General features: G+C 33.3%; 1 protein-coding gene across 1 annotated transcript in view; it reads left to right on the forward strand.

The window, feature by feature from the left end:
- LRP1B (LDL receptor related protein 1B) overlaps positions 1-20,168 on the forward strand; it is a gene marked incomplete at its 3' end in the record, with an annotated part of 741,532 nt that overhangs the window by 547,462 nt on the left and 173,902 nt on the right. Inside the window, exons 36-41 of the mRNA XM_082001234.1 lie at positions 2,090-2,224; positions 2,628-2,757; positions 7,617-7,743; positions 7,895-8,046; positions 8,338-8,462; positions 11,459-11,830. Of these exons, the coding sequence (XP_081857360.1) occupies positions 2,090-2,224; positions 2,628-2,757; positions 7,617-7,743; positions 7,895-8,046; positions 8,338-8,462; positions 11,459-11,830 (1,041 nt within the window). The remainder of the gene's footprint in view (positions 1-2,089; positions 2,225-2,627; positions 2,758-7,616; positions 7,744-7,894; positions 8,047-8,337; positions 8,463-11,458; positions 11,831-20,168) is intronic.

Here is a 20,168-nt window from a genome sequence, read left to right on the forward strand (position 1 = left end):
TAGAACATAGTGACTGAAAAGTTTTGCATTGCTGTAAATAAATAACCTTTATCAGTACTTCAGAAAAAAAAAAACAAACAGGTGGGGTTTCTTTTTTTCTTTTTGCCTTGGAGCATCTTTGAACAATTATATTAAAATGTCATAGTCAATGCATTTTACAACTATGCTTAATGAAGATTTAATTCAGGATACAAAACATAGGCAAGTCAGATGTAGGACTGTAAAAGAATATGAGAATTTTAAGGCAATTATGTGATAGCTCCGGTTTATTATCAGTGTATGGCTGGGTAATTACTATCTTTGCATACTCAAGCAGTTAGCATTCACTTTCAAGGATACTTTCTAGAAGCATTGAACTGCATGTGCTTTGTGAACTTCCTCCAACACAGCAAATATTACTTGAGTTTCGCTCATTAGTTCCAGTCACAAAATTACTTACCTAACTTTTGTTTGTAGAACAGATACATTCTGCTTAAAAATTCTGGTCATTTCACAGGAACATTATCAACTAAATAAAAATCCATGTTGACTGATGTTAAAATAGTATTCGCTATAATATCTATCTTGAAAATGTCTTTTCCTTCATCATTGGGAAGTATTTTTATATCTCTGAAGTTATATCTACACACCTCCATGGTTTTGTATGTCTTCACTGTCATTTTTTTGTACATGTATGTAGCCATTAGTTGTTTTCTACCTGTTTATATTCAGGTCAGGTATATTGGTTCTTAAGGAAAAATGTTGATCATTAGCAAAAGCAAGCTGTGTCTAAACCACTATTTTAAGAAAGCAACACTACAAAGTCAGTTGTGCTATATACATTAAGATTTAGTCATGGAAGCGAAACCACTTCTAACAGTTTCTAAGCTGTTATGAGGATTCTTGCTCACGTGGCTGACTTAAATAGTCATAGGATGAATACAAAGTGGTTTCTTGTTATAGACATGAATTAGACTGGAATGTGAAATACATAAAATTCATTTGTAGAACGCTTTATCCAGCTGGTAAACATAATAGATATTTTTTTTTATTAACTATGTACTTTCAGATAAGACTTTGTAGTAATTACGTATACCTCATATTCCACTGAAATGTATTTGGCATACACTTGCACACAATTGTCGATCAGTATCTTATTGTTGAATGTATGTGCAGCGAGTATTAAGATCTGTGTAATTTTTGTACTCATTTGAAATAAGTAGCGTAATACATGGCTCACGTATGTGATAATCAAACTGTATGTTTGGGATACTTGAAGTCAGAATTTCTCATTTGTTTCGTTGGTGGTGTGGCTAGGACTCTGGAGCATACCAAACTGGTTTGGTCTTGGAATTGACTGTTATCTGTGTAAGTTTTGTTTATACACATATGTTTGTGTATATATGGGTGTATATATATGTGGATATATATACATATTTTATATTCTACCTTATGGACACCCAACTGCAGCAGAACGGCAGCAAAGGCAGCTGAAATGCCTTAAAACACCAAAGAAGACTGTTAGTGGAAGCTTCTCAGAACATTTAAAATAAAGGATGAATTGTGGATAGAGTCAATTTTTTATTGTTTTATCAGTATATTGCTCTCAAATGTCACACTTTTTTTTTTCTAGTTTGTTTTTTTTTTTTTATAATACCAAAATTCAATCTGTATAATTACTGAAGGAGAAGACTGTATAGGCAGTGTCACACTGAACTTCTTCAGACTCCTAAATATTTTGGAATGGTGATTAATAAACAAAATAATATGCTTTTCAAACATTTATCCCATTAGGAAAAAAAAAAGACAGCACGTTCATTGTGATTTTTAACAGGGCTAATAGCTTCCGCCTGTTGTCACGGCTCTATTGTGTTATATGTGCAGTACTAAACAACCAGTAGGAAACGTAGAATTCTGATTTAATTATTTTAAATAAGATTTAAAAAGGAAAAGAAAAAAAATGAGGAATGAAACATGATAATTTTTATACTTCTGTTTATTCTGAGACATATTAATAAAGTTATAATTGGCAGTTTTTACAGTTACTGATGTAAATACTTAGACTGAAGTAACAGAATTAATCTAAGAATCATTGCCATGTATTTTATAGGAAATGATACAATCTATTGGACAGACATGGGTTTCAACAAAATTAGCAGATCTAAACGAGATCAAACATGGAAAGAAGACATTGTTACAAATGGTTTGGGAAGAGTTGAAGGCATTGCAGTGGACTGGATAGCAGGTAGGTCTTAACCTGCTTCAGGAATTCTCATGATTTCTGACAGTACGCTCTTCGGCTCAAGACTAAATGACTTGGTTTGCTTTCAGCTCTAATTTCTAATATTCCAAATGTCTAGATATTTTTCTTTGAAGATACCACCACTGTTTTTTGCAATTTTACTAAAGACAGAAAAATTATTTAAATATGTTGGACACTGTTTCTTAGATGGACAGTCTCAGTGGTGACAACCACAAATATAAGTTTATACTGTAAAACAGAAGGCTGAATAGGACTAGAAATTACATATATAAGATACATATAAGTTAAAATACAGCAGTTTGTGGTCCTAACTTACGCACTTAAGATTTAAACCCTTTTCAAGTAGTCTTTTCTTTTTCCAGTAATTTCAATGTATTTTTTCTAGGTAACATATATTGGACGGATCATGGCTTCAACTTAATTGAAGTTGCCAGGCTCAACGGCTCATTCCGTTATGTAATTATATCCCAGGGTTTGGACCAGCCAAGATCTATTGCGGTACACCCAGAAAAAGGGTAACATGACCATGGCTACTTGCATTTCTCTTAAAGTTTGCATGCTAGCACTGAAGCTCTTAGATGAGTAAATTGAGGCCTTCGTTCTAATAGATAAGCATTTAATAAAACCCAAAAGGATTGTATTGGAAACTATTGTACTGTAACTAAACACAGGTGGAAGGAACTGTTACTCTTATCATATGCTGAATTTTTTCATTGGTCTCTGATACGTGACATACTGTGCTTTCTTTGCCAAACAGTTTTAATTTTCTAAGACAATAATTTCAACTGAAGTTTAGATGTTTCATGGAAGCATTCTTAAACCTGTTTTTAAGTTTCCAGCAAATCCAAGGAAGTCACATTAGCTAATGAAGACCTCGATGTCATGATGAAGTCGTAGAACAGTGTAATCCTTGGTAGTTATAAATTCTAGTATCATGTAACATCCCAATGCAACAGCCAAGGAGATTGCCCAGGGTCTCTGAAAGTAATGAGATGAAGCATGTGGGGAAGGGAGTAAAGGTTGTCAAAAATGACATCTGTTTTCATCCAGTTGTTTGTTGAGAAGAGGGACTATACTGCAGCATTAACAGAAATAGAAAACATTCTGTCCCCTTCCAGCTCCAAAACTATTCTTAGCAGAGCTGCAGCTCAAACAGAAGCAGTAAACTCTGCAAAGAATTCCCATCTTTTTTGCATGGGAATATGAAATATACTTTCTGAGGAAAAGTCATGTAAAGCAAGAGTCTGTGGACTTAACTGCTACACTTATCTTGCTAAAATGGAAGTGCTAAATGGTGTCTATCAAAATCTTAAAGAAGTATTTGAGCAACTACCTGCCTTCAAAGACAGAGATGACATTGTACCTCATTTTCCCCAGATTCAATCCAATCAGTATCTCACTGTTTTCAGGAAAGCAGTATCTGTACTCCGAGGAGTTTGCAGCCATAGTAATGAAGAATTTTGACTTCTCACTGAGGCCAGATTGATACCAGTGATACAAAAAGCTGTTTGCATCTTTGCTGTGATTTCTTCCATGAGAATTTAGTCCTAGTGATCTGTGTATTTTGCAGACTACAGCATTACAATTTAATGTATTTAAGAATGAAGGTGAAAGAAATAACTGGTTTTATTTTCTGCATAATGTAAGAGCTTTTACCACAAATTATGTGTTCCTATAGCAGCACTGGTTGCTTGGCAGTATCTGCTAACAGTTTAGGATCAATGCTGTTCTTCACAGTAAGATCTTCTCCAGATCCTAGTCAAGATCTGGCTGAATTAATTATTATGTTTACGTTTTTAATGTACCAGAATAGCTGCGCTCTTCTGCTAAAAAATAAATAAACTAAAAAACTTTTGAAGGTAAGTACACAGAAGCCTGATGAAACTTTTCTGACCATAAGGGTAGACCAAACTTCTTCAAAGCAATAGTTAATTTACAGTGTAATTTTCCTCAACGCGCATATAATGTATTTGCTGTATGTATACAGATAGGTTTTCACCCTTTACTTAGATCAAAGGAAAGGAAAAGCCCCATGAAGTCTATGAAGTGCAGCGGATGCACTTTCTCTGGAGAATACTCAGATACTAAAATAATACAATTTATTTAAATAAAAACCATTATTTTCAACTAGAAATGATAAAAAGTGTAATCAACTCTTCTGCAGTATTTGGAGATGAATTGTAGCCGAGATCCAACATTTAACAATTGCTACAGGGAAGAGTAAATTCAGAACCCTTGACAGAATAATATTTAATACTGCTATTGATAGAAAAGTGGCTTTTTTACTGAAGTGGGGATTTTTTTTTTATTTTAATGACAATATTTTTATATGATGCTTTCTGAGTCAACAGTTCATGGTTTTATTTTACCGAAATAAGTGTGCACATAAGCAGATGAAATAATAGCCAATAATATTAACAAGATTCTTTGGAAAGAAACAGTTCCAGCTTTTAAGTTAATGGATGTTTAGACATGCCACTGAACCGTCTTCGTAGGTCTTAGAATAGTGTAATGCCACTGAAAAGCAGATATTAATAAAATGTGGGTAAAGTGTAATTTGGAGGAGTTTAAATTATTGTGCTTGAAACAAAATACAGTAAAGAGAAATGTTAGATGTAGAAATTAATTCAGTTGTTAAACATTCCTTAGATGTTTTGATCTTGTTGAGTTTTATAGTTGGTTTTTGGATGTATTTAGAATACTCCGGAAAACAAAACATAGGATGAGAGGAGGATGAGAGGACCACAGATTAGTAATTGTTTTACATGTCTGGTAGAACTGTATCTTCTGCGAAGGCAGGTAATCTTCATCTCTTCTTCTAAGACTGTGCCACGAAATGATACCTTGAGATGTCTCCAATGAAAGTTTCTTCAGGAGAAGGACAGCGATGTTTTGCTAGTGAATTACAGGTTATACATTGCTGTTGGAAAATTAAGGCCTTTTTACTTCTGCATTATTCTCGTATCTCTCTACAAGGCAAAACTTTCCAAGGTTTTCTTCCTTCCCCTTGCCCTGACTTCACATTCTTCATTTCTTTTGAAGCTTGTGTTGACATCTATAAGAATGGAGAGGAAAATAGCAGTTATTTAGATCTCATTGAATCTGCCAGTTATGCCAAGATATGAAGCAGACAACATTCAGCTAGTTGGTAACATTTATTTTTACTAAGGAAAAAGTTAAGAATGTGTAGTCCTGCAAAGGAGTGTCTTTGTCCCTCATCAGGTATACGTATAGCATACACTTGGATGACTTTTTTTCCCCCCCAATTAAATAATAGTTTTCTGATCAAGCTCAAAATTGTGATTGAAATACGGAGTTAAGCTCATGCTGAAATAATGATTAGACTTTGAAGATATGTCCTTCAAAAACATTTTGGGAATTTCATTTGTGTTTAGGGTTTGGGCTGCGGGGAGGGGAGTTTAAATGCTGATTTAATTTTTTTCCACAGCAGTTTTTTTGAAAGTTGATTCTACGCCAGCATCAACTTTCCGCCACTTGCATCTCCATGTCAGCTATGTGCATTATCTATGGGATAGTTCCAAAATAAGTTGAGACATAGGTGTTCTAGCATTGCAGTATATACACCAAATGTGTCGGTAGCATATTGCTATCTACAGAGGTCCAGGAAACAAGTATTTTAGATGGTTCTTCCCTGACCTTTTGGGATGACATGGGAAGATAAAGTTTTTCTATACTAGTTAATAGTTTTTGTAAGTTCATATATCAATATATTTATAATCGTTAATGGTCTAAGTAAGTATTAAATAATTTGCCTTGTGTTTTTAGCAGCTATTCAGGATTTTCTTTGGAGGATTTTAGATTCATTTAACCTGATAATTATGTTTTTGGTTGGTGGGGGTTTTTTTCTTTCAGAGTAACTAGTCTAAGGAAAGAGCATGGACTGTTTTATTCAAGTATATTGAATGCCTGCCTTTCTGTAGTTGGTTTAGTTGATGTCCTGTGTTAAGAAAGTACCCCTGGCTAGTTCCTGAAAGCAAGTTTGGTTCTGTTTACAGGTTCTGTTATTAATCTGGTTAAAGTTGTTTTAAACTTAAGCAGTGATTGTGGATATCCAGCTGGTTAATACTGTCTAGTTTAACACTTCTAAAACATATTTTTAATTTAGCTAATGTAGCAGTTCAATTTCCTAATGTAGTATAAGTTTTATAGTTAGTACTCATATTCCTGTTTGTTATGTAAAGAAGTATGAGAATAAATTTGTTTTTATTATAGCCAGACAGCCCTACAATTAGAGCCAAAGTAAGGTGGACGTTGTTTCAGAAGATAAATTTGATGAGCTAATTACAGGAATCTATATTTGTTCTCCCTGTCCCATATTTATCCCTCTTTATTCCACGTATCTGCAGTCATCCAATCAAATCTAGCTATTTAACAACACACTGGTGTAATGATATCACCAGACTCTGGGGTTGAACCGCTTAGTAATGCACAGAAGAATTTTGTAATCTTTAAAAACAAACTAATACATGCATTCCACACACAGAAAAACAATGGAAGATGGTTTTGTATGTTCTGTTCACTCTGTGTACAGCATGTTACTAAACAACGTTTTAGTGTGTGCTTATGAATATTTGCTATGAAGATGCTTCCCTTCAGGTGATTAGTAATATGCTAGACTTCAATTATGTTCTCTTAGAAGGAGATTTCTTGCTTAGAATATAAATGTGTGTGTTTATAATATATTTTAACACAAATATATATAATACATACATATATTTGTAGACAGATAGACATTTACTTAAAGCTATTCCATAGGTTACTGTCCAGTAAAGGAAGTGTTCTATGTAGATTAATGGGCCTCACTTTGCTATACCCAAAGCAACAGATTGAGAATATAAAATTAGATAAGTAGAATGCAGATTCTTCCCATGAGCTTTAGGGAGAATAGGAAAAATCTTCTTCCCAAACAAAATCCCTTTGCTCCACCATTTACCAGTGTTCCTCATTGCTTCATATTTAAGATATTTCTAATTATCTTCTATTATCACATTTGTTAATAATTAGATTTGAGAACTTCTGTTCTAGTGTTTTTTTAATTTGCTTATATTTTCCCAAGCACAAAGCTGAATTCTTTAACAACTAGAATTGCATGTTGACTATCAATTACAGTTTTAAGAATTACTTCATATATATAATTTGCAAAAAAATCTCTCAACAGTGTTCTACAAAACAAGTATTATAATACATTTAATCTCTTAAGAACATTTAGACACGAGCCTTATGGTTTTTTTCAATATCTATTTAACGGTTATGGTGATGCTTTTTTTTTTTTTGCAATTGAATTACAATACTGCATATTTTCAACTCTTAGTTTGGTGCTAAATTGTAATTGGTAATTTCTACACCATTTTAGGTATTTATTTTGGACAGAGTGGGGACAGACTCCTTGCATAGGCAAGGCACACTTAGATGGGTCTGAGAAGGTTGTGCTTGTGAGCCTGGGGATTGCGTGGCCAAATGGGATTTCCGTTGACTATGAGGTTAGTTACTCTGTCTTCCAGTATATATTAAAATGTACAGTATTTGTTATGTTTCATTAAAGCCAGCTGGTCTTCCACTTTGATGTAATCTTAACTCTTAATTACATACTTGAACAAGACTGTTGATGTTTCCTTTAAAATTAATCTTTAGGAAAATAAATTATATTGGTGTGATGCTCGTACCGACAAGATAGAAAGAATTGACCTTGAGAGTGGAGGGAATCGGGAGATTGTGCTGTCAGGGAGCAATGTGGATATGTTTTCAGTCGCAGTGTTTGGAGCTTACATCTACTGGTCTGACAGGTAATTTATTTTTCATAAGTATTTGAGTCTCAAAATGTTATTTCAGTGCCAGGTGCTTCACCTTTGCAGGATTAGCCATTCCTTAGCAAGGTCACAGAATGGATCACAGAAACCTATGCGATTTCCAAAGAAAGGGCGTTTCTGATGCTGAAAGCTAACGCATATCAGAGTCATAGTTGAGAACAGGTTTCTTCACCTTCTGTTAGGTGAACTCTCCACTGCTCTTCAGTCATTTGTTTGGTGTGAATTAGTTGAGGATTGTTGATGAGACATCTTCAACTTTTTTGGCAGAGCACATGCAAATGGCTCTATTAGAAGAGGCCACAAGAATGAGGCCACGGATGCTGTGACCATGAGGACTGGCCTTGGAATAAACCTGAAGGAAGTGAAAGTCTTTAATAGAGCACGAGAGAAAGGTTGGCTGTTCTTAAGGATGCTATTAATTGTTTTAATGTCACCTGCTACTTTTTATGTATATTAAAGCATACAAAAAGTTAAGTAATCACTGATTTTTATCTCCACTTTTCACTCTTGAAATACTTTTTTTAATCTAAAATTAATCTACTAAAGAAAACATATAGTACAAATTCGACTAAAATTCTGCTGAGTATTTTAAGGATAAAATCTAAACTCAAAACACTTCCTATCATTCCAGGTTTGGTGAGATTTTTGGTTTGTTTTTTGAGGTTTTTTTAAGCAAAAACACAGTCTAAGAAATGAGAGGGACCTTGAAGTGTCCTTTAAAGAGCAGTAATTTCAGGCAGTCTCGGATTCCTATTGGAAAGCAAACCTGATTTTTTTTTTTTTTTTTCCACATCTAGACATTCCCAGCCTCTGTGTCTCAAATATTTATTTCCTGAAATTACTTAGTTTTGAGTCCTAGGATTTTTGTGTGGGAAGAGACCTTGTAAATAATCACATTTCCTTTTTATTACATTTGTTTAGCAAATTCAAGCAACGGAAGTTACCATATACTCTCTGTGATTTACGGTATCAATGGTTAAATTTTATTCTCCACTACCCGACTAAGAATAATTTTGCTTTTAGCTGTCTTTTTGATCCTAAAATTGTGTTTTTGAAGAGACCTTGAAAAACTTGTTTCAGTGAGCAAAGGTTTTTAGAAGTCTACCAAAAATGATGATGATTTCCTCACAACAAACTGCTACCAGCCCATCCAGACAAAATTTTCTATGAAGATATTAAAAAGAGAGGGAAAAAAGTGTTACTGTAATAAAAGATAAACTTTTTAATACTAATTTATATCTGGTCTTGGTAGCACTCAAAAGTTGCTTTAATCACAGCATTACATACCTGAAGATCCTATTTCTTATATATCTTTTCTAAATAACTGCATTAAATATGACATGTTAAATAAGTCTGCATTTTGGAAGAAAACTTATTTAATAATCAATAAGAAAAACTGTCATTTCATTATTTTTAAGGGAATTTTAAATAGTTTTGAAAAAAATACTTTGTAAGCATATGCATATTAATTTTACTAAGAATTTCTGCATGTAATTTCAGAATACTGTGGGAATCATATTTTGTGTATAAAAATAAAATCCACACAAAATTTTATAATTCTTTTAACTAGGCTAGAAATAGTTAATGTCTGCTTGCTTGGAAGGGCTATATTATACAATTAGGAAAACAGAACAATGGGATAAAACAATGCTTCTTTATATGTAATGATTTTTATTGATAGCTTTAAAGACTTGATTGCATTAGGAATAAGAGAAATGATTACTGAGGCTAAAAAAATCTTTGGATATTAGTTTGAAAAACATAACTGAATGAATTTTTTTTTTTAATACGTTTTTCAAATTTTACTAGGCTACAAATGGTTAATGTCTTTGGGAGGGGCTGTCAGTGAGCCAGGAAGACAAAAGGGAAAAAACAGGTGAAAAAAGTTTTTGGAATGTTTTTCTATATCACAATATTATATATATTTTTTTAAGTTCATTGAACTAGAAGTAGTTAACACTGTTTAAAAAAAAAAGGTAATTAGGTAGCTTCCTGACCTTCTATTGTTGAAACAAGAGAAAAAAAAAAAAAAAAAACAAACAAAAAACCCAAAGAAAAAAAACAACAACCTGTGCTGATTGTGATTAATGCTTTTTTTTCAAACACCTGTTTTACCCTTTGATGAGCCAGTCCTGCAGTGCTACTTGCAAGCTGCAGTATCATTTGACACGTGTGCAAGGACATGTCCTAACTACACTGGTTTTGGAATTGGCCATTTTCAAAAGATATTTACTGCTGAGGAACTGTTGAAGCATTGAAGTTTTCAAAGAGAGATTTTTAGAAGCTTCAGGATCTCTTTCATATATTTTCCTTTCTCTTCTCAACCTCTCATCCTTCCAAACAGATATTAACTTTTCTAGCCTAATAAAACTTTAAAAGAATCTTTAAAACAAACCAAATCTTAAAATGTATACAGCCAAATCTCCAGATGTTTTTACATGACTATGGAGGAATATGTCTCGTGTAATTTTGCCTATGAGCACAAAATTCAATGTTTCTAATTTAAGAGCAAGTTAACTCTCATCCCCCATTATTTTTTCCTAAAAGTGTCTTCAGCTTGAAATGTAGGAGTTAGAAAATTCAATCAACAGTACTTTCAGACACTACATATTCCCCGACAATTATTATTGTTTTCTAACTGAAAATATTCATTTAAAATGTTTTCTTTTCTTCACTACGTGGAAAACTTTCAGAAACGGAGAGAAGACTATATTGAAAGAGCTGAGTTGTTATATGGAAAGTGCTGTCAGAAACAGAAACTAAATTATCTAAACTAACTATAATAGTGATTCATATGTAGTCACTGAAGTTACTAATTTGACAATGATTTCTTAATAGTATGCATTTGTCAGGGAGTAAGCTTTTAAAGTCAGGTTTTAAAGGAAATTAGAACAAAATGTTAGGAAATGTCTTTATTAAAAACAAGGAACTGAATTGACACAGTTTTGTATCTGTCAATATATATATGTTTTCATTTTGATTGAAATTGTCTAAAAACAGTTCTGTATTCTGATGGTATCTAAATTTGACTTTTTGCCAGTAACAGGTGTTTAAAAAAAAGAAAAAACAAAATCTTTCAAAGCACTTCAAAGTCTTCAGCCAATTATGGAGGAATAACGCCTTTTATCATTTTCTTTTAATAAAATATATACTCTTTTGAATTGGAAAGGACATTCATTATATTTGCTCATTAATTGTATTCTTTAAAATTGTCTTTCAGTTATACTTAAAGTTACATTCTTTGCTATTTTGGCCTTTTTTTCACTTGTGAATATTGTAGAAAGAGTTTTAAGAGAAGAATTCTTAGAATACATAAAGTTAAGTTTTGATTTTAAGTTAGCTAAGTGCAATATTATAAAAGATAGATTTTAATTTTTTTTTTTAACAGGTACTAATGTTTGTGCCAGGAATAATGGTGGATGTCATCAACTTTGCCTTTATCGGGGAAATGCACGAAGAACATGTGCTTGTGCACATGGCTATCTTGCAGAAGATGGAGTTACTTGCCTGAGACATGAAGGTTACCTGTTGTACTCAGGAAGGACAATATTGAAAAGCATACATCTTTCAGATGAAACCAACTTAAATTCACCAGTAAGGCCATATGAAAATCCAGACTACTTCAAAAATGTGATAGCTCTTGCTTTTGACTACAGTCTGAAAGGAAGAGGTACAAATCGCATATTCTTCAGTGATGCACACTTTGGAAATATACAAGTTATTAAAGACAACTGGGCTGGCAGAAAAGTGCTGATTGAAAGTAAGTAAAAATATTATTTCCCAAAATATATACTCTATTTCAATAAAATTTGTTAAGCAAAAAGTTGATAATCACTTGACTTTATTGACTTTTTTACTCTGTAAAGTTTCACCATACTTAAGTATATAATTTTTGTAATTTATCCTTATAAGATACATTTAAACATTATCTTTAGAATTCCAACTTCAAAATAATGTATTATTTAAGAACCTTATGACGTGTGAAGCACATTACTAGAAAACAGACGCGATAATGACAGTGCTTAATTTGTATTACTGTGATTTTTAAGGAGCTTTTTTGTTGAAACAGGACTTCATTGTGCAATGCCTGGAAATGAAAAAAAAGTCTCCTTACCCCATGAACCTATTGGCTGTTTATTTTTCTAGCTGCAGGAGGGGGCTGAAGTACTGTAAGTTACCTCTGCTGACAACCATCCCTGAGTATAAAATACTAGGACCCTGGTCAGTGTGTCCAGTTGACTCACCCTTCTTGTAGTGGGACCAAAAAAAGTGACTTGTGTTCAATGATAATTGGAGGCAAATTCCAACCTACGAAATTTTTAGTAGAGCCTTACTCAGTAACTCTGCATGTTTACTATACCTCCATTCACCACACTAGTAGGAGGATTTGTATGAAACTTGACATTTTTTTGGTCTGTGAATACTTGAAGCCTGATGCCACTATCACGGAATCAATGTTAAGATCATCACCAGAATCTTCAGGATAAGGAACAAAACATACCTTGCAGCTGAGGCTTCAGTGAAATCTGAGGATCTGGCTGGCACTGCAATCTTTATCAACAAAGTATAACAAAACTTTAATACAAGGTCTACATAAAAAGTTATCATGGCTTGTCATGGTAAGAAATTTAGCCTTAATGCTAAACATCCAAAAATCTGTCTACAAAAATCTAAATTGTAAGAACTTACGCTGTCTTTTATTTCTGTTCCAATTGTTCTAAAATATGCAGTAAACCTCATTCATCTGCAGTTAGTTATCAGATGCATGTATTTACTCTGTTTCTTCTCTTTGTTATTTTTTAGTACTGTCTGGCTTTTTTGGAGGCTGCAGTTCATTTTGGTAACGATTTTCCAAAATGTCTGAAGTGTTGTATAGTTTCTGATCTGTATAGTTTTTGATGTTGTGGATAATTCTCATGTGCATTTCTGATGTCGTATGTTTGTTGTAGTCCTACATTTATCTATTTGTCAAACATCTTAATAATGATTAGGAAAAATTGAAGTATATTTGATGTGGAACATAGAGCCCTTTGCTGTTGGATGCTAATAGAAATATTTTTAGAAAAAAATATAAGTTAAACAGCCGCAAACTGACAAAATATTATTCTACAACTGACATTGGATAATTATATCATTATGTAACTCTGCACTGTGGTTTTGGGAAGGTATTCTTGGTCATGCAAACTGTTGACACTAAGGAATGGAAAAGGCTTTCTCAAATATAATACAAGTTGTTTTTTTGTAACTTTGCATATTTTTTGGGTGCATATTTTAGAGGAATTAATGATATCTGTATTAAGACATGGTAAAGAGAAACTAAGCAATGTTGTCAGGATGGTCTCATTACTCCCAAGAAAGGATTAAAACCTAGGGATTCAGAGTCAAGGTTAGCCATACAAGAGACACCAACAGCTCACAGAAATGTATGGTGGTGACATACAAGCACTATTTTAACTCTGGTGTTATAGGAAGAGATTAAAAGTATTACATGAAAAAACACATTAATTTTTTACATTTAAAACAGACAAAAAAGGGAAAGAAATACTGATGAAGCATCAATGCAGATAAAAATTGTTTTTTTTAAAGACCAATAAAGTATGTCTCATTACTTTATAATAGGTTGTTGTGCAAGAGCTGAAGACATCCCATAAAGAATAGGTCTCAAAGCTTACTTACTTTTAAGAAGTTGTTAGGGGGTGTTTCTACTTGTAATCATAATATGGCCAATTTCATTTTTTATTAGCAGAGTCAGCACTCTGAATAATTGAATGTCAGATGGAATTTTCTATCCTTGCACAAAATTTACTGTATATGCTTGGGATGTATTTGTGAGCAATGGTGTTTGTTTTCTAGAAATGCTTCAGTTGTTTTTTCATTGTAAATGAGAAGGGGTGTCACATCCCAGTATCTGTTAGTTTATTGTTCTCCTTCATGTGTTTTAAACCTCTTTTCTTTATGTTGAGTTATTCATTTTAAACTGCTAGTTTCGTACTATACTTACTTCCTTTCCACATGATTTTGTCTTACTGTAAACAGGAAATAGTTCATGAAGCTGCTTGATACAGTGGAAGTATTTGACCAACGATGACACCTATAAAGGAAGAAGCAGTGCTAAGACTGGTTGACACCAGTGATTCCATTCACTGGAAGACATAAAATTCTAAAATTTTCTCATTTCCATGTTAACTATGTGTGATTACACAGAAATTACTAAATGGAATCCAGCTGAGAAATTTTAGTAATAATGTTTCATTGCAGGATTAAAAAACAGCCATCCCTGACATTCATTTGGCTTTTTCCTCCAAAATTATTAGTACGCATCTGTAGCAAGTTTTACTTTAGTAGGAAGAGATTCAAAACCACATTGGAAATATCTAGTGTGGTTCTAACAATTCTACAACGCCTTTCTACCTCCTTAAGTTGAAGTCTACAAATCATGCAAACCTTTACTCTCTATTTGTCTCAAACAGTGAAAATAGAGTACGTTATATACAAGACACTGTTGTCATAGATCTTCACTGAATGTTGATCTGCTCATAAAGAATCCATTAACTGATGGATTTCTATCTGGAAATCAGATATGCCACTCAAATCTAAAATATTATTGAACTTTTCAGCACACTAAAACCAGAGTTAAGATATATAAAGAGCCCTTTATTAAACAGGTTTCCAGTTCACTAAAAACAGATTTACAACTCACGAGCAACCCTTTATCTAATATGTTTTTAGCTCACTGAGAACAGATTTACTATCCAGAAACAACCCATTATCTAACATGTTTCCAGTTCACTGAAAACAGATTTACAACCCATACGCAAGCTATTATCTAACATAGTTCCGACTCACTGAATATTGATTTAGAATTCATAAACAACCCATTATCTGACAAATTTTCACCTCACTGAACAGATTTGCAACTCATAAACAACCCATTAGCGAACACATTTTCAGCTCAAGGAAAGTAGATTTACAGCATATAAACAACTCTATCTAACTTGTTCCAGTTCACTAAAAACAGATTCAAAACTCACCAAGAACCTAGTACCTGATAGGGTTCTATCTTCAGCAGGAAGAAGCAAAAATAACAACAACAAAACAGTGCACATACTATGCCATACCCTAACATCTTTATTTTTTGTGCACCATGGGGTTTTGGAGTTCTTATCTCTGAACTCTGCTGACAAATGAGCATTATTTCCATTGGTCAGCCAGTAGGGACTTTTTCTTTCTTATTTTTATAAGTAACTTTATGGGGTTAATCTTTCTTGATTGCCAGGTTTTAAAAATTTACCTTGTTCTTGGCTGTGATTTTCCACAAGTATTCTTTTGGGTGGTGAATTATCTAACCATTCAGTATCGCTCATGATTTTATTGCCATAGAATCATGTACGGTTTAATTCAGTCTGTAGACTTTTTAAAATCAAGTTATCGATGCAGGAATACCTGTTTTAAAGATGTTGTGACATGATTACCCTCTATATCGTGTGTTTGGATCTCAGTCTTTCCTTCCAAAAGGAGTGTAAAAAGTTATATTTTATTGTCGTCTTTTAATTACACACTGTGAGAGTATCGGACTATGAAGGAATGAGTAGGTACTTACTATGAGGTCTCACCCACACACTAATTTCTTTTTAACTTTCCAATTTTAAGTTGTAAAGATCAGCCTTGCAGTTCACTTTACACAGGTTAGACTGCTTCTGCTTCTAACCTGTAACATGTTAGTTATACACAGGTTACATATATGTCCTGTTGTGTTGTAAGAGCTTTATGAACTTCTTAAGGCAAAATGTTTGAGAACCTTGATGACGTTCCTATTTTTCATCATCAATTGTAGTCCTTTGCAAAACAACATAGTCACAGGGATTATATTTGGAAAATCCATGTTATACATATATACAAAAGGAGTATTTTTTCATTTCACATAAGCTTTCTGTAACTTTAGATTGTGAGAAACGGTGTCTCGACAAATCAAATCCTAACTCGATATTCTACACAAGATCCAGAGTGATTACAGACACTTTGGAAGTTGGTTTTCATTTAATTTTAGCCCCCAATGGACTGTAGGCTTTGTAGAAAATGGAAAGAAGGCATTAAATGCAAAAGGAGGTAGAAAAGACAACAAATTTATATGAAAGTGGCACTGAGTTTAAATCAATATATTGGAGTGGCCATCTTTGAATGTTCTTTAAACTTCTGTTCAGCCCCACCAGAACTAGGCATTCTAGCTGTTGCCAGTCTCTCTGGGAGAATTTGTTACTGAAAAACTAGGTGAAAAATTAGGTAATGGAGCAGTATACAGAGAGAAAGAACAGGAATCAGTAACAGTTAAAAGCATAGAGTTTTGTAAGGAGGTACTTGGAAATCTGACTTGTTCAAAATTGCTACAGGTTATCAGTTTCATTTGGAACAATAGGGTTTATTCTCTCAAAGGGAGCCCGGGGAGAATTTAACTCTTATTTTCTTTGTCGTTAATCACTTCTAGACAGAACAACACTATTTCAAACTTCTGAACCAGTTTCTGTATTATTCACTACTTTAAATCTTTATAGATCTAAATAGACCTATCCTCCATCTGCAGGTAATTTTAAAGTAGATTGAACCGACTGAAAAGGAAAATGTTTCAACAGAAGCAAGCATTTCTTTGGTATATGAGATTTTTAATATTATATGCTTATCCCCTCTCATACCACATCTCCCATTGACTGCTGTTTGTTTTGTCAATGCTAAATGGCGCTTTAACTTTATTTTTAACGTCATGATCTGAAAAGAGCTTTCTTCTACATGAAATTCAAGGTCTCTGTTTGACTCGGAGAAAGTTAGTGAAATATAGTACATTATTCACAAAGTAGATTCTTTGTGGTTTTGATGGAGGAAACAACCAATGGGAGCCTTAATTAAATTAAAAACGTGAAGACCAGTATGCTAAACTTTTTCCTATTACAGATAAAATGATTACCACTGTGGATTACCCATTAATCCAAAAATACGTTATATCGGATGGGATAAACATATGTTTTTTTTCTTCTATAATATTCAAGATTAAACCCTAATTAGCAAACCATCTGCTAAACATTTCTTTACCTCGGCATCCTTCCTCATCTGCCTGCCTAGAAGCAGAGTGCCAGAGATGTGTCTGTTTTCCTTCTTCCTTCCCTGGTGAACGTGACATTGTGGATCAGCAGCTCTGAAAAAGTCTAAAATTTCTATCAACTGAGAACAGGGAGAAGACCATCTTAAGCCTCTCTGATAAACCATTTGTGTGAGCTATCTTCCATCCCAGTAAAAATACAAATTAATACTAGCTTTAGACAGTGGATGACAGCTAGTTGATAACTAATTTGCAGTGGGAAACAAGAAGCTGCCACGTAGCATTTCTAGAGGCAGCTTTTGGTGTTCTTAACTTGTTTCAAAGCTTATGTTTATGCAAGACCTCTCTCTTTTTTTTTTTTTTTTAAACTAAGTCTCAGGTTAGTGTAGTCTACTTTTTTAATCATAGGTAGAAGTTTGAGCTAATATATACCTTAACCAAAGCTTGCCTCAGTGTATCTGTAGAAAGTTCAGTGTTCAGTTAGGTTTAATGTAGTGACACAACACTAGAAAGAAGAGCCATGAAGAAGTTAGAAACTGAAGAAGAGAGAGGGGAAAAAAGGGGGGGGAAGGCAAAAGAAAGCAAATGAGAAAGAGGAAGAAGTATTAAGATGAGATTCTCTCAGTTAGATGGGTTTTTTTCCCAACTGTGTAAACAATGGCACTGAGACATTTTGCCATTGCAACATCTTCGGCAGCACAAAAGGAAGCGTTGTGTGAAAAAACACTTCTTCTGTTTTGAACTTTAGGTGCCAGTGTCTATAGAAGGCAAAAATCTTTTCTCTTAACATAAAATGTCAGATCCTGTGATGTATTATAAGGCTTTTTACAGTCTGAATCTTTTAAAGGTGTTCCAGTGTGTGCTACTATTCTTTGTAACTAAATGGGTCCAATTTAACTGTCAAAAAGGCATTTATGTTCCCATTTCTCTTACAGAGCGTTAAATTTGGTACATTGTATGAGGTCGCTTTAGTTTTGGAGCTTCTCCAGGAAAGAAATTTTTAATCTGTTAAAAATAAATACTTTAATATTGTTTCTCTTAATTTCATAAATGAATTGTTATAGTTGTATATATGCAATATAGGTCCGCTGATTTTCACTTTTTAAAGGAGGGAAAGGGAGAGTCTATTGTTAAGTCTAGAACATTTACATGAACATTTACATAGTAAAAAATAAAATTTATTATTACAGCCGCTTCCTTGAGAGTGAAAACCAAAGTGTCTGGTTTATCACTATATTTTGTTTCTGGATGTATGTGAATTTGAGCTGTTCAGTAAATAACTGTTACTTACAGTAAGTAAGTATGTAGAGTTTACTATATATTAAGCAGTTGTTATTCTAGAAACATGTATTTCTGCACATTTCATGCTTTGTTTAGCTGTTCCTGGTTTGAAACTCTGAAACGTATTCATGACAGGAGCTGCCATACACTGATCTTTCAGTTCAGTATGTCGTGCACATTCCCAAGCTCAATATTCAGGAAAGGTGCTTCTGCCTATTAAACTTGAGATTATTCATGAAGAATTAATATTGTTTGTGACTGCTTCAACTTTCCACATTGCCCTTAAATTTTTATTGATGTAAATATTTGCTGATGTAAATTTTTACATCAGCAGCTGTGGCTTAGTTGCATAAAATGCAAAACTGTATTTGGTGAATTGTCAGGAAAAAGCTAGAGGAACATCTCTTGGCAGTTCTCCTTTGTCTTATTCTAAAGAGTAATGTGATCCAGCAAATATTAATAGGTTATTACTCTATTCTGCCATTAATGTCTCTAATATCTCTATACTGTTTGGTTTTACTTCAGCAATAACCAGAAAAATGTGTGATTATATGTATTTATTAGACTTACTTAGTCTTAGGTTAGGCATTCTAATGGTAATGGTAATTTTTATTGATTTAAAGGTGGTAAGGCTGAGCAATAAATTATTTTTTTGAGAGTCTACATGTAAGGTATAAAAAGATAATGTGGGCTCATGTAATTAGGAAAAAAGTTTATTCCATAATAATTGCTCAGATTTTTTTTAAAACTTAATGAAAAATTTCTACCTCTATATGTTAGCTTTCCATTGGAAACGTTTTTCTGCTTTTATCACCTCTTTTACATAGATACTTTTAACTGATTTTGACTTATGCTATTATAACACTTGTTAACTAGTAATGATATATTGAACTATACTGGGTGGGTTACAGTTTACAGTTAATACAAAATACTATTGCCTTTCTAATTTGTTGAGTTCCCTATATTTCCTTGAGTGTATGATGTATCATTATTTCTTTGTTACATTATTCCCCACTGACCCCAAGACAGCCCCTAAACCTAATCAAGGAGGAAGTTGTATCTAGGGTAATAGAGGGCAGAATATTGCATGTTTACTTTTCTGTTGATGTGATTTTCTTCAGTGAGCTGTCAGGGAACAGCTATGGAAGGGCTATATCTGTTGTTGGGAAGATAAATAATTGGCAGTAGATATAGATTTCCTCATAAAAAGTTGTTGGTTATTTTTTTCCCTCATGATAAAAAGTCTATGTCATTCTTTGTAGAAATATTACGGTACACAAGTACATAGGCACAGAATTAAATACATAATTGTATTTAGTAACATAAACCAGTCTTGATTTTTAAAAGCTGACAATCACAGCAAATTATGATGATACTATATACTGTGGCTTGATTAGTGTGTTTTTAAAATACTGTTAACTGGGAGCCAAAAAGAAACCGTATATAAGCATAGTCCTGGAACATGCTTACTGTTTTCAAAATCGCTTTTTTCTCATTTTAGAGAGTTGATTACTTGTTCCATGTATATTCAGGGAAAGGTGACCAAAACGTTAGTGGTGGTGTTTCTGTTCTCTCATTGTAAGTTTCTGAGATCATCTGTTTGATCCAGAGGTGAACTGAACTATGTAACTAAATGAAGAAAAACCACCAGTGTTGATAGGGGACAAAAAAAAATTTAAATAATCTAAAATTTAAAATGCTCCTATTCATTACCTATGTCTTGGTGTAA

Source organism: Phaethon aethereus (genome assembly GCF_964289735.1).
Source record: "Phaethon aethereus genome assembly, chromosome: 6".
Lineage (NCBI taxonomy): Eukaryota > Metazoa > Chordata > Aves > Phaethontiformes > Phaethontidae > Phaethon > Phaethon aethereus.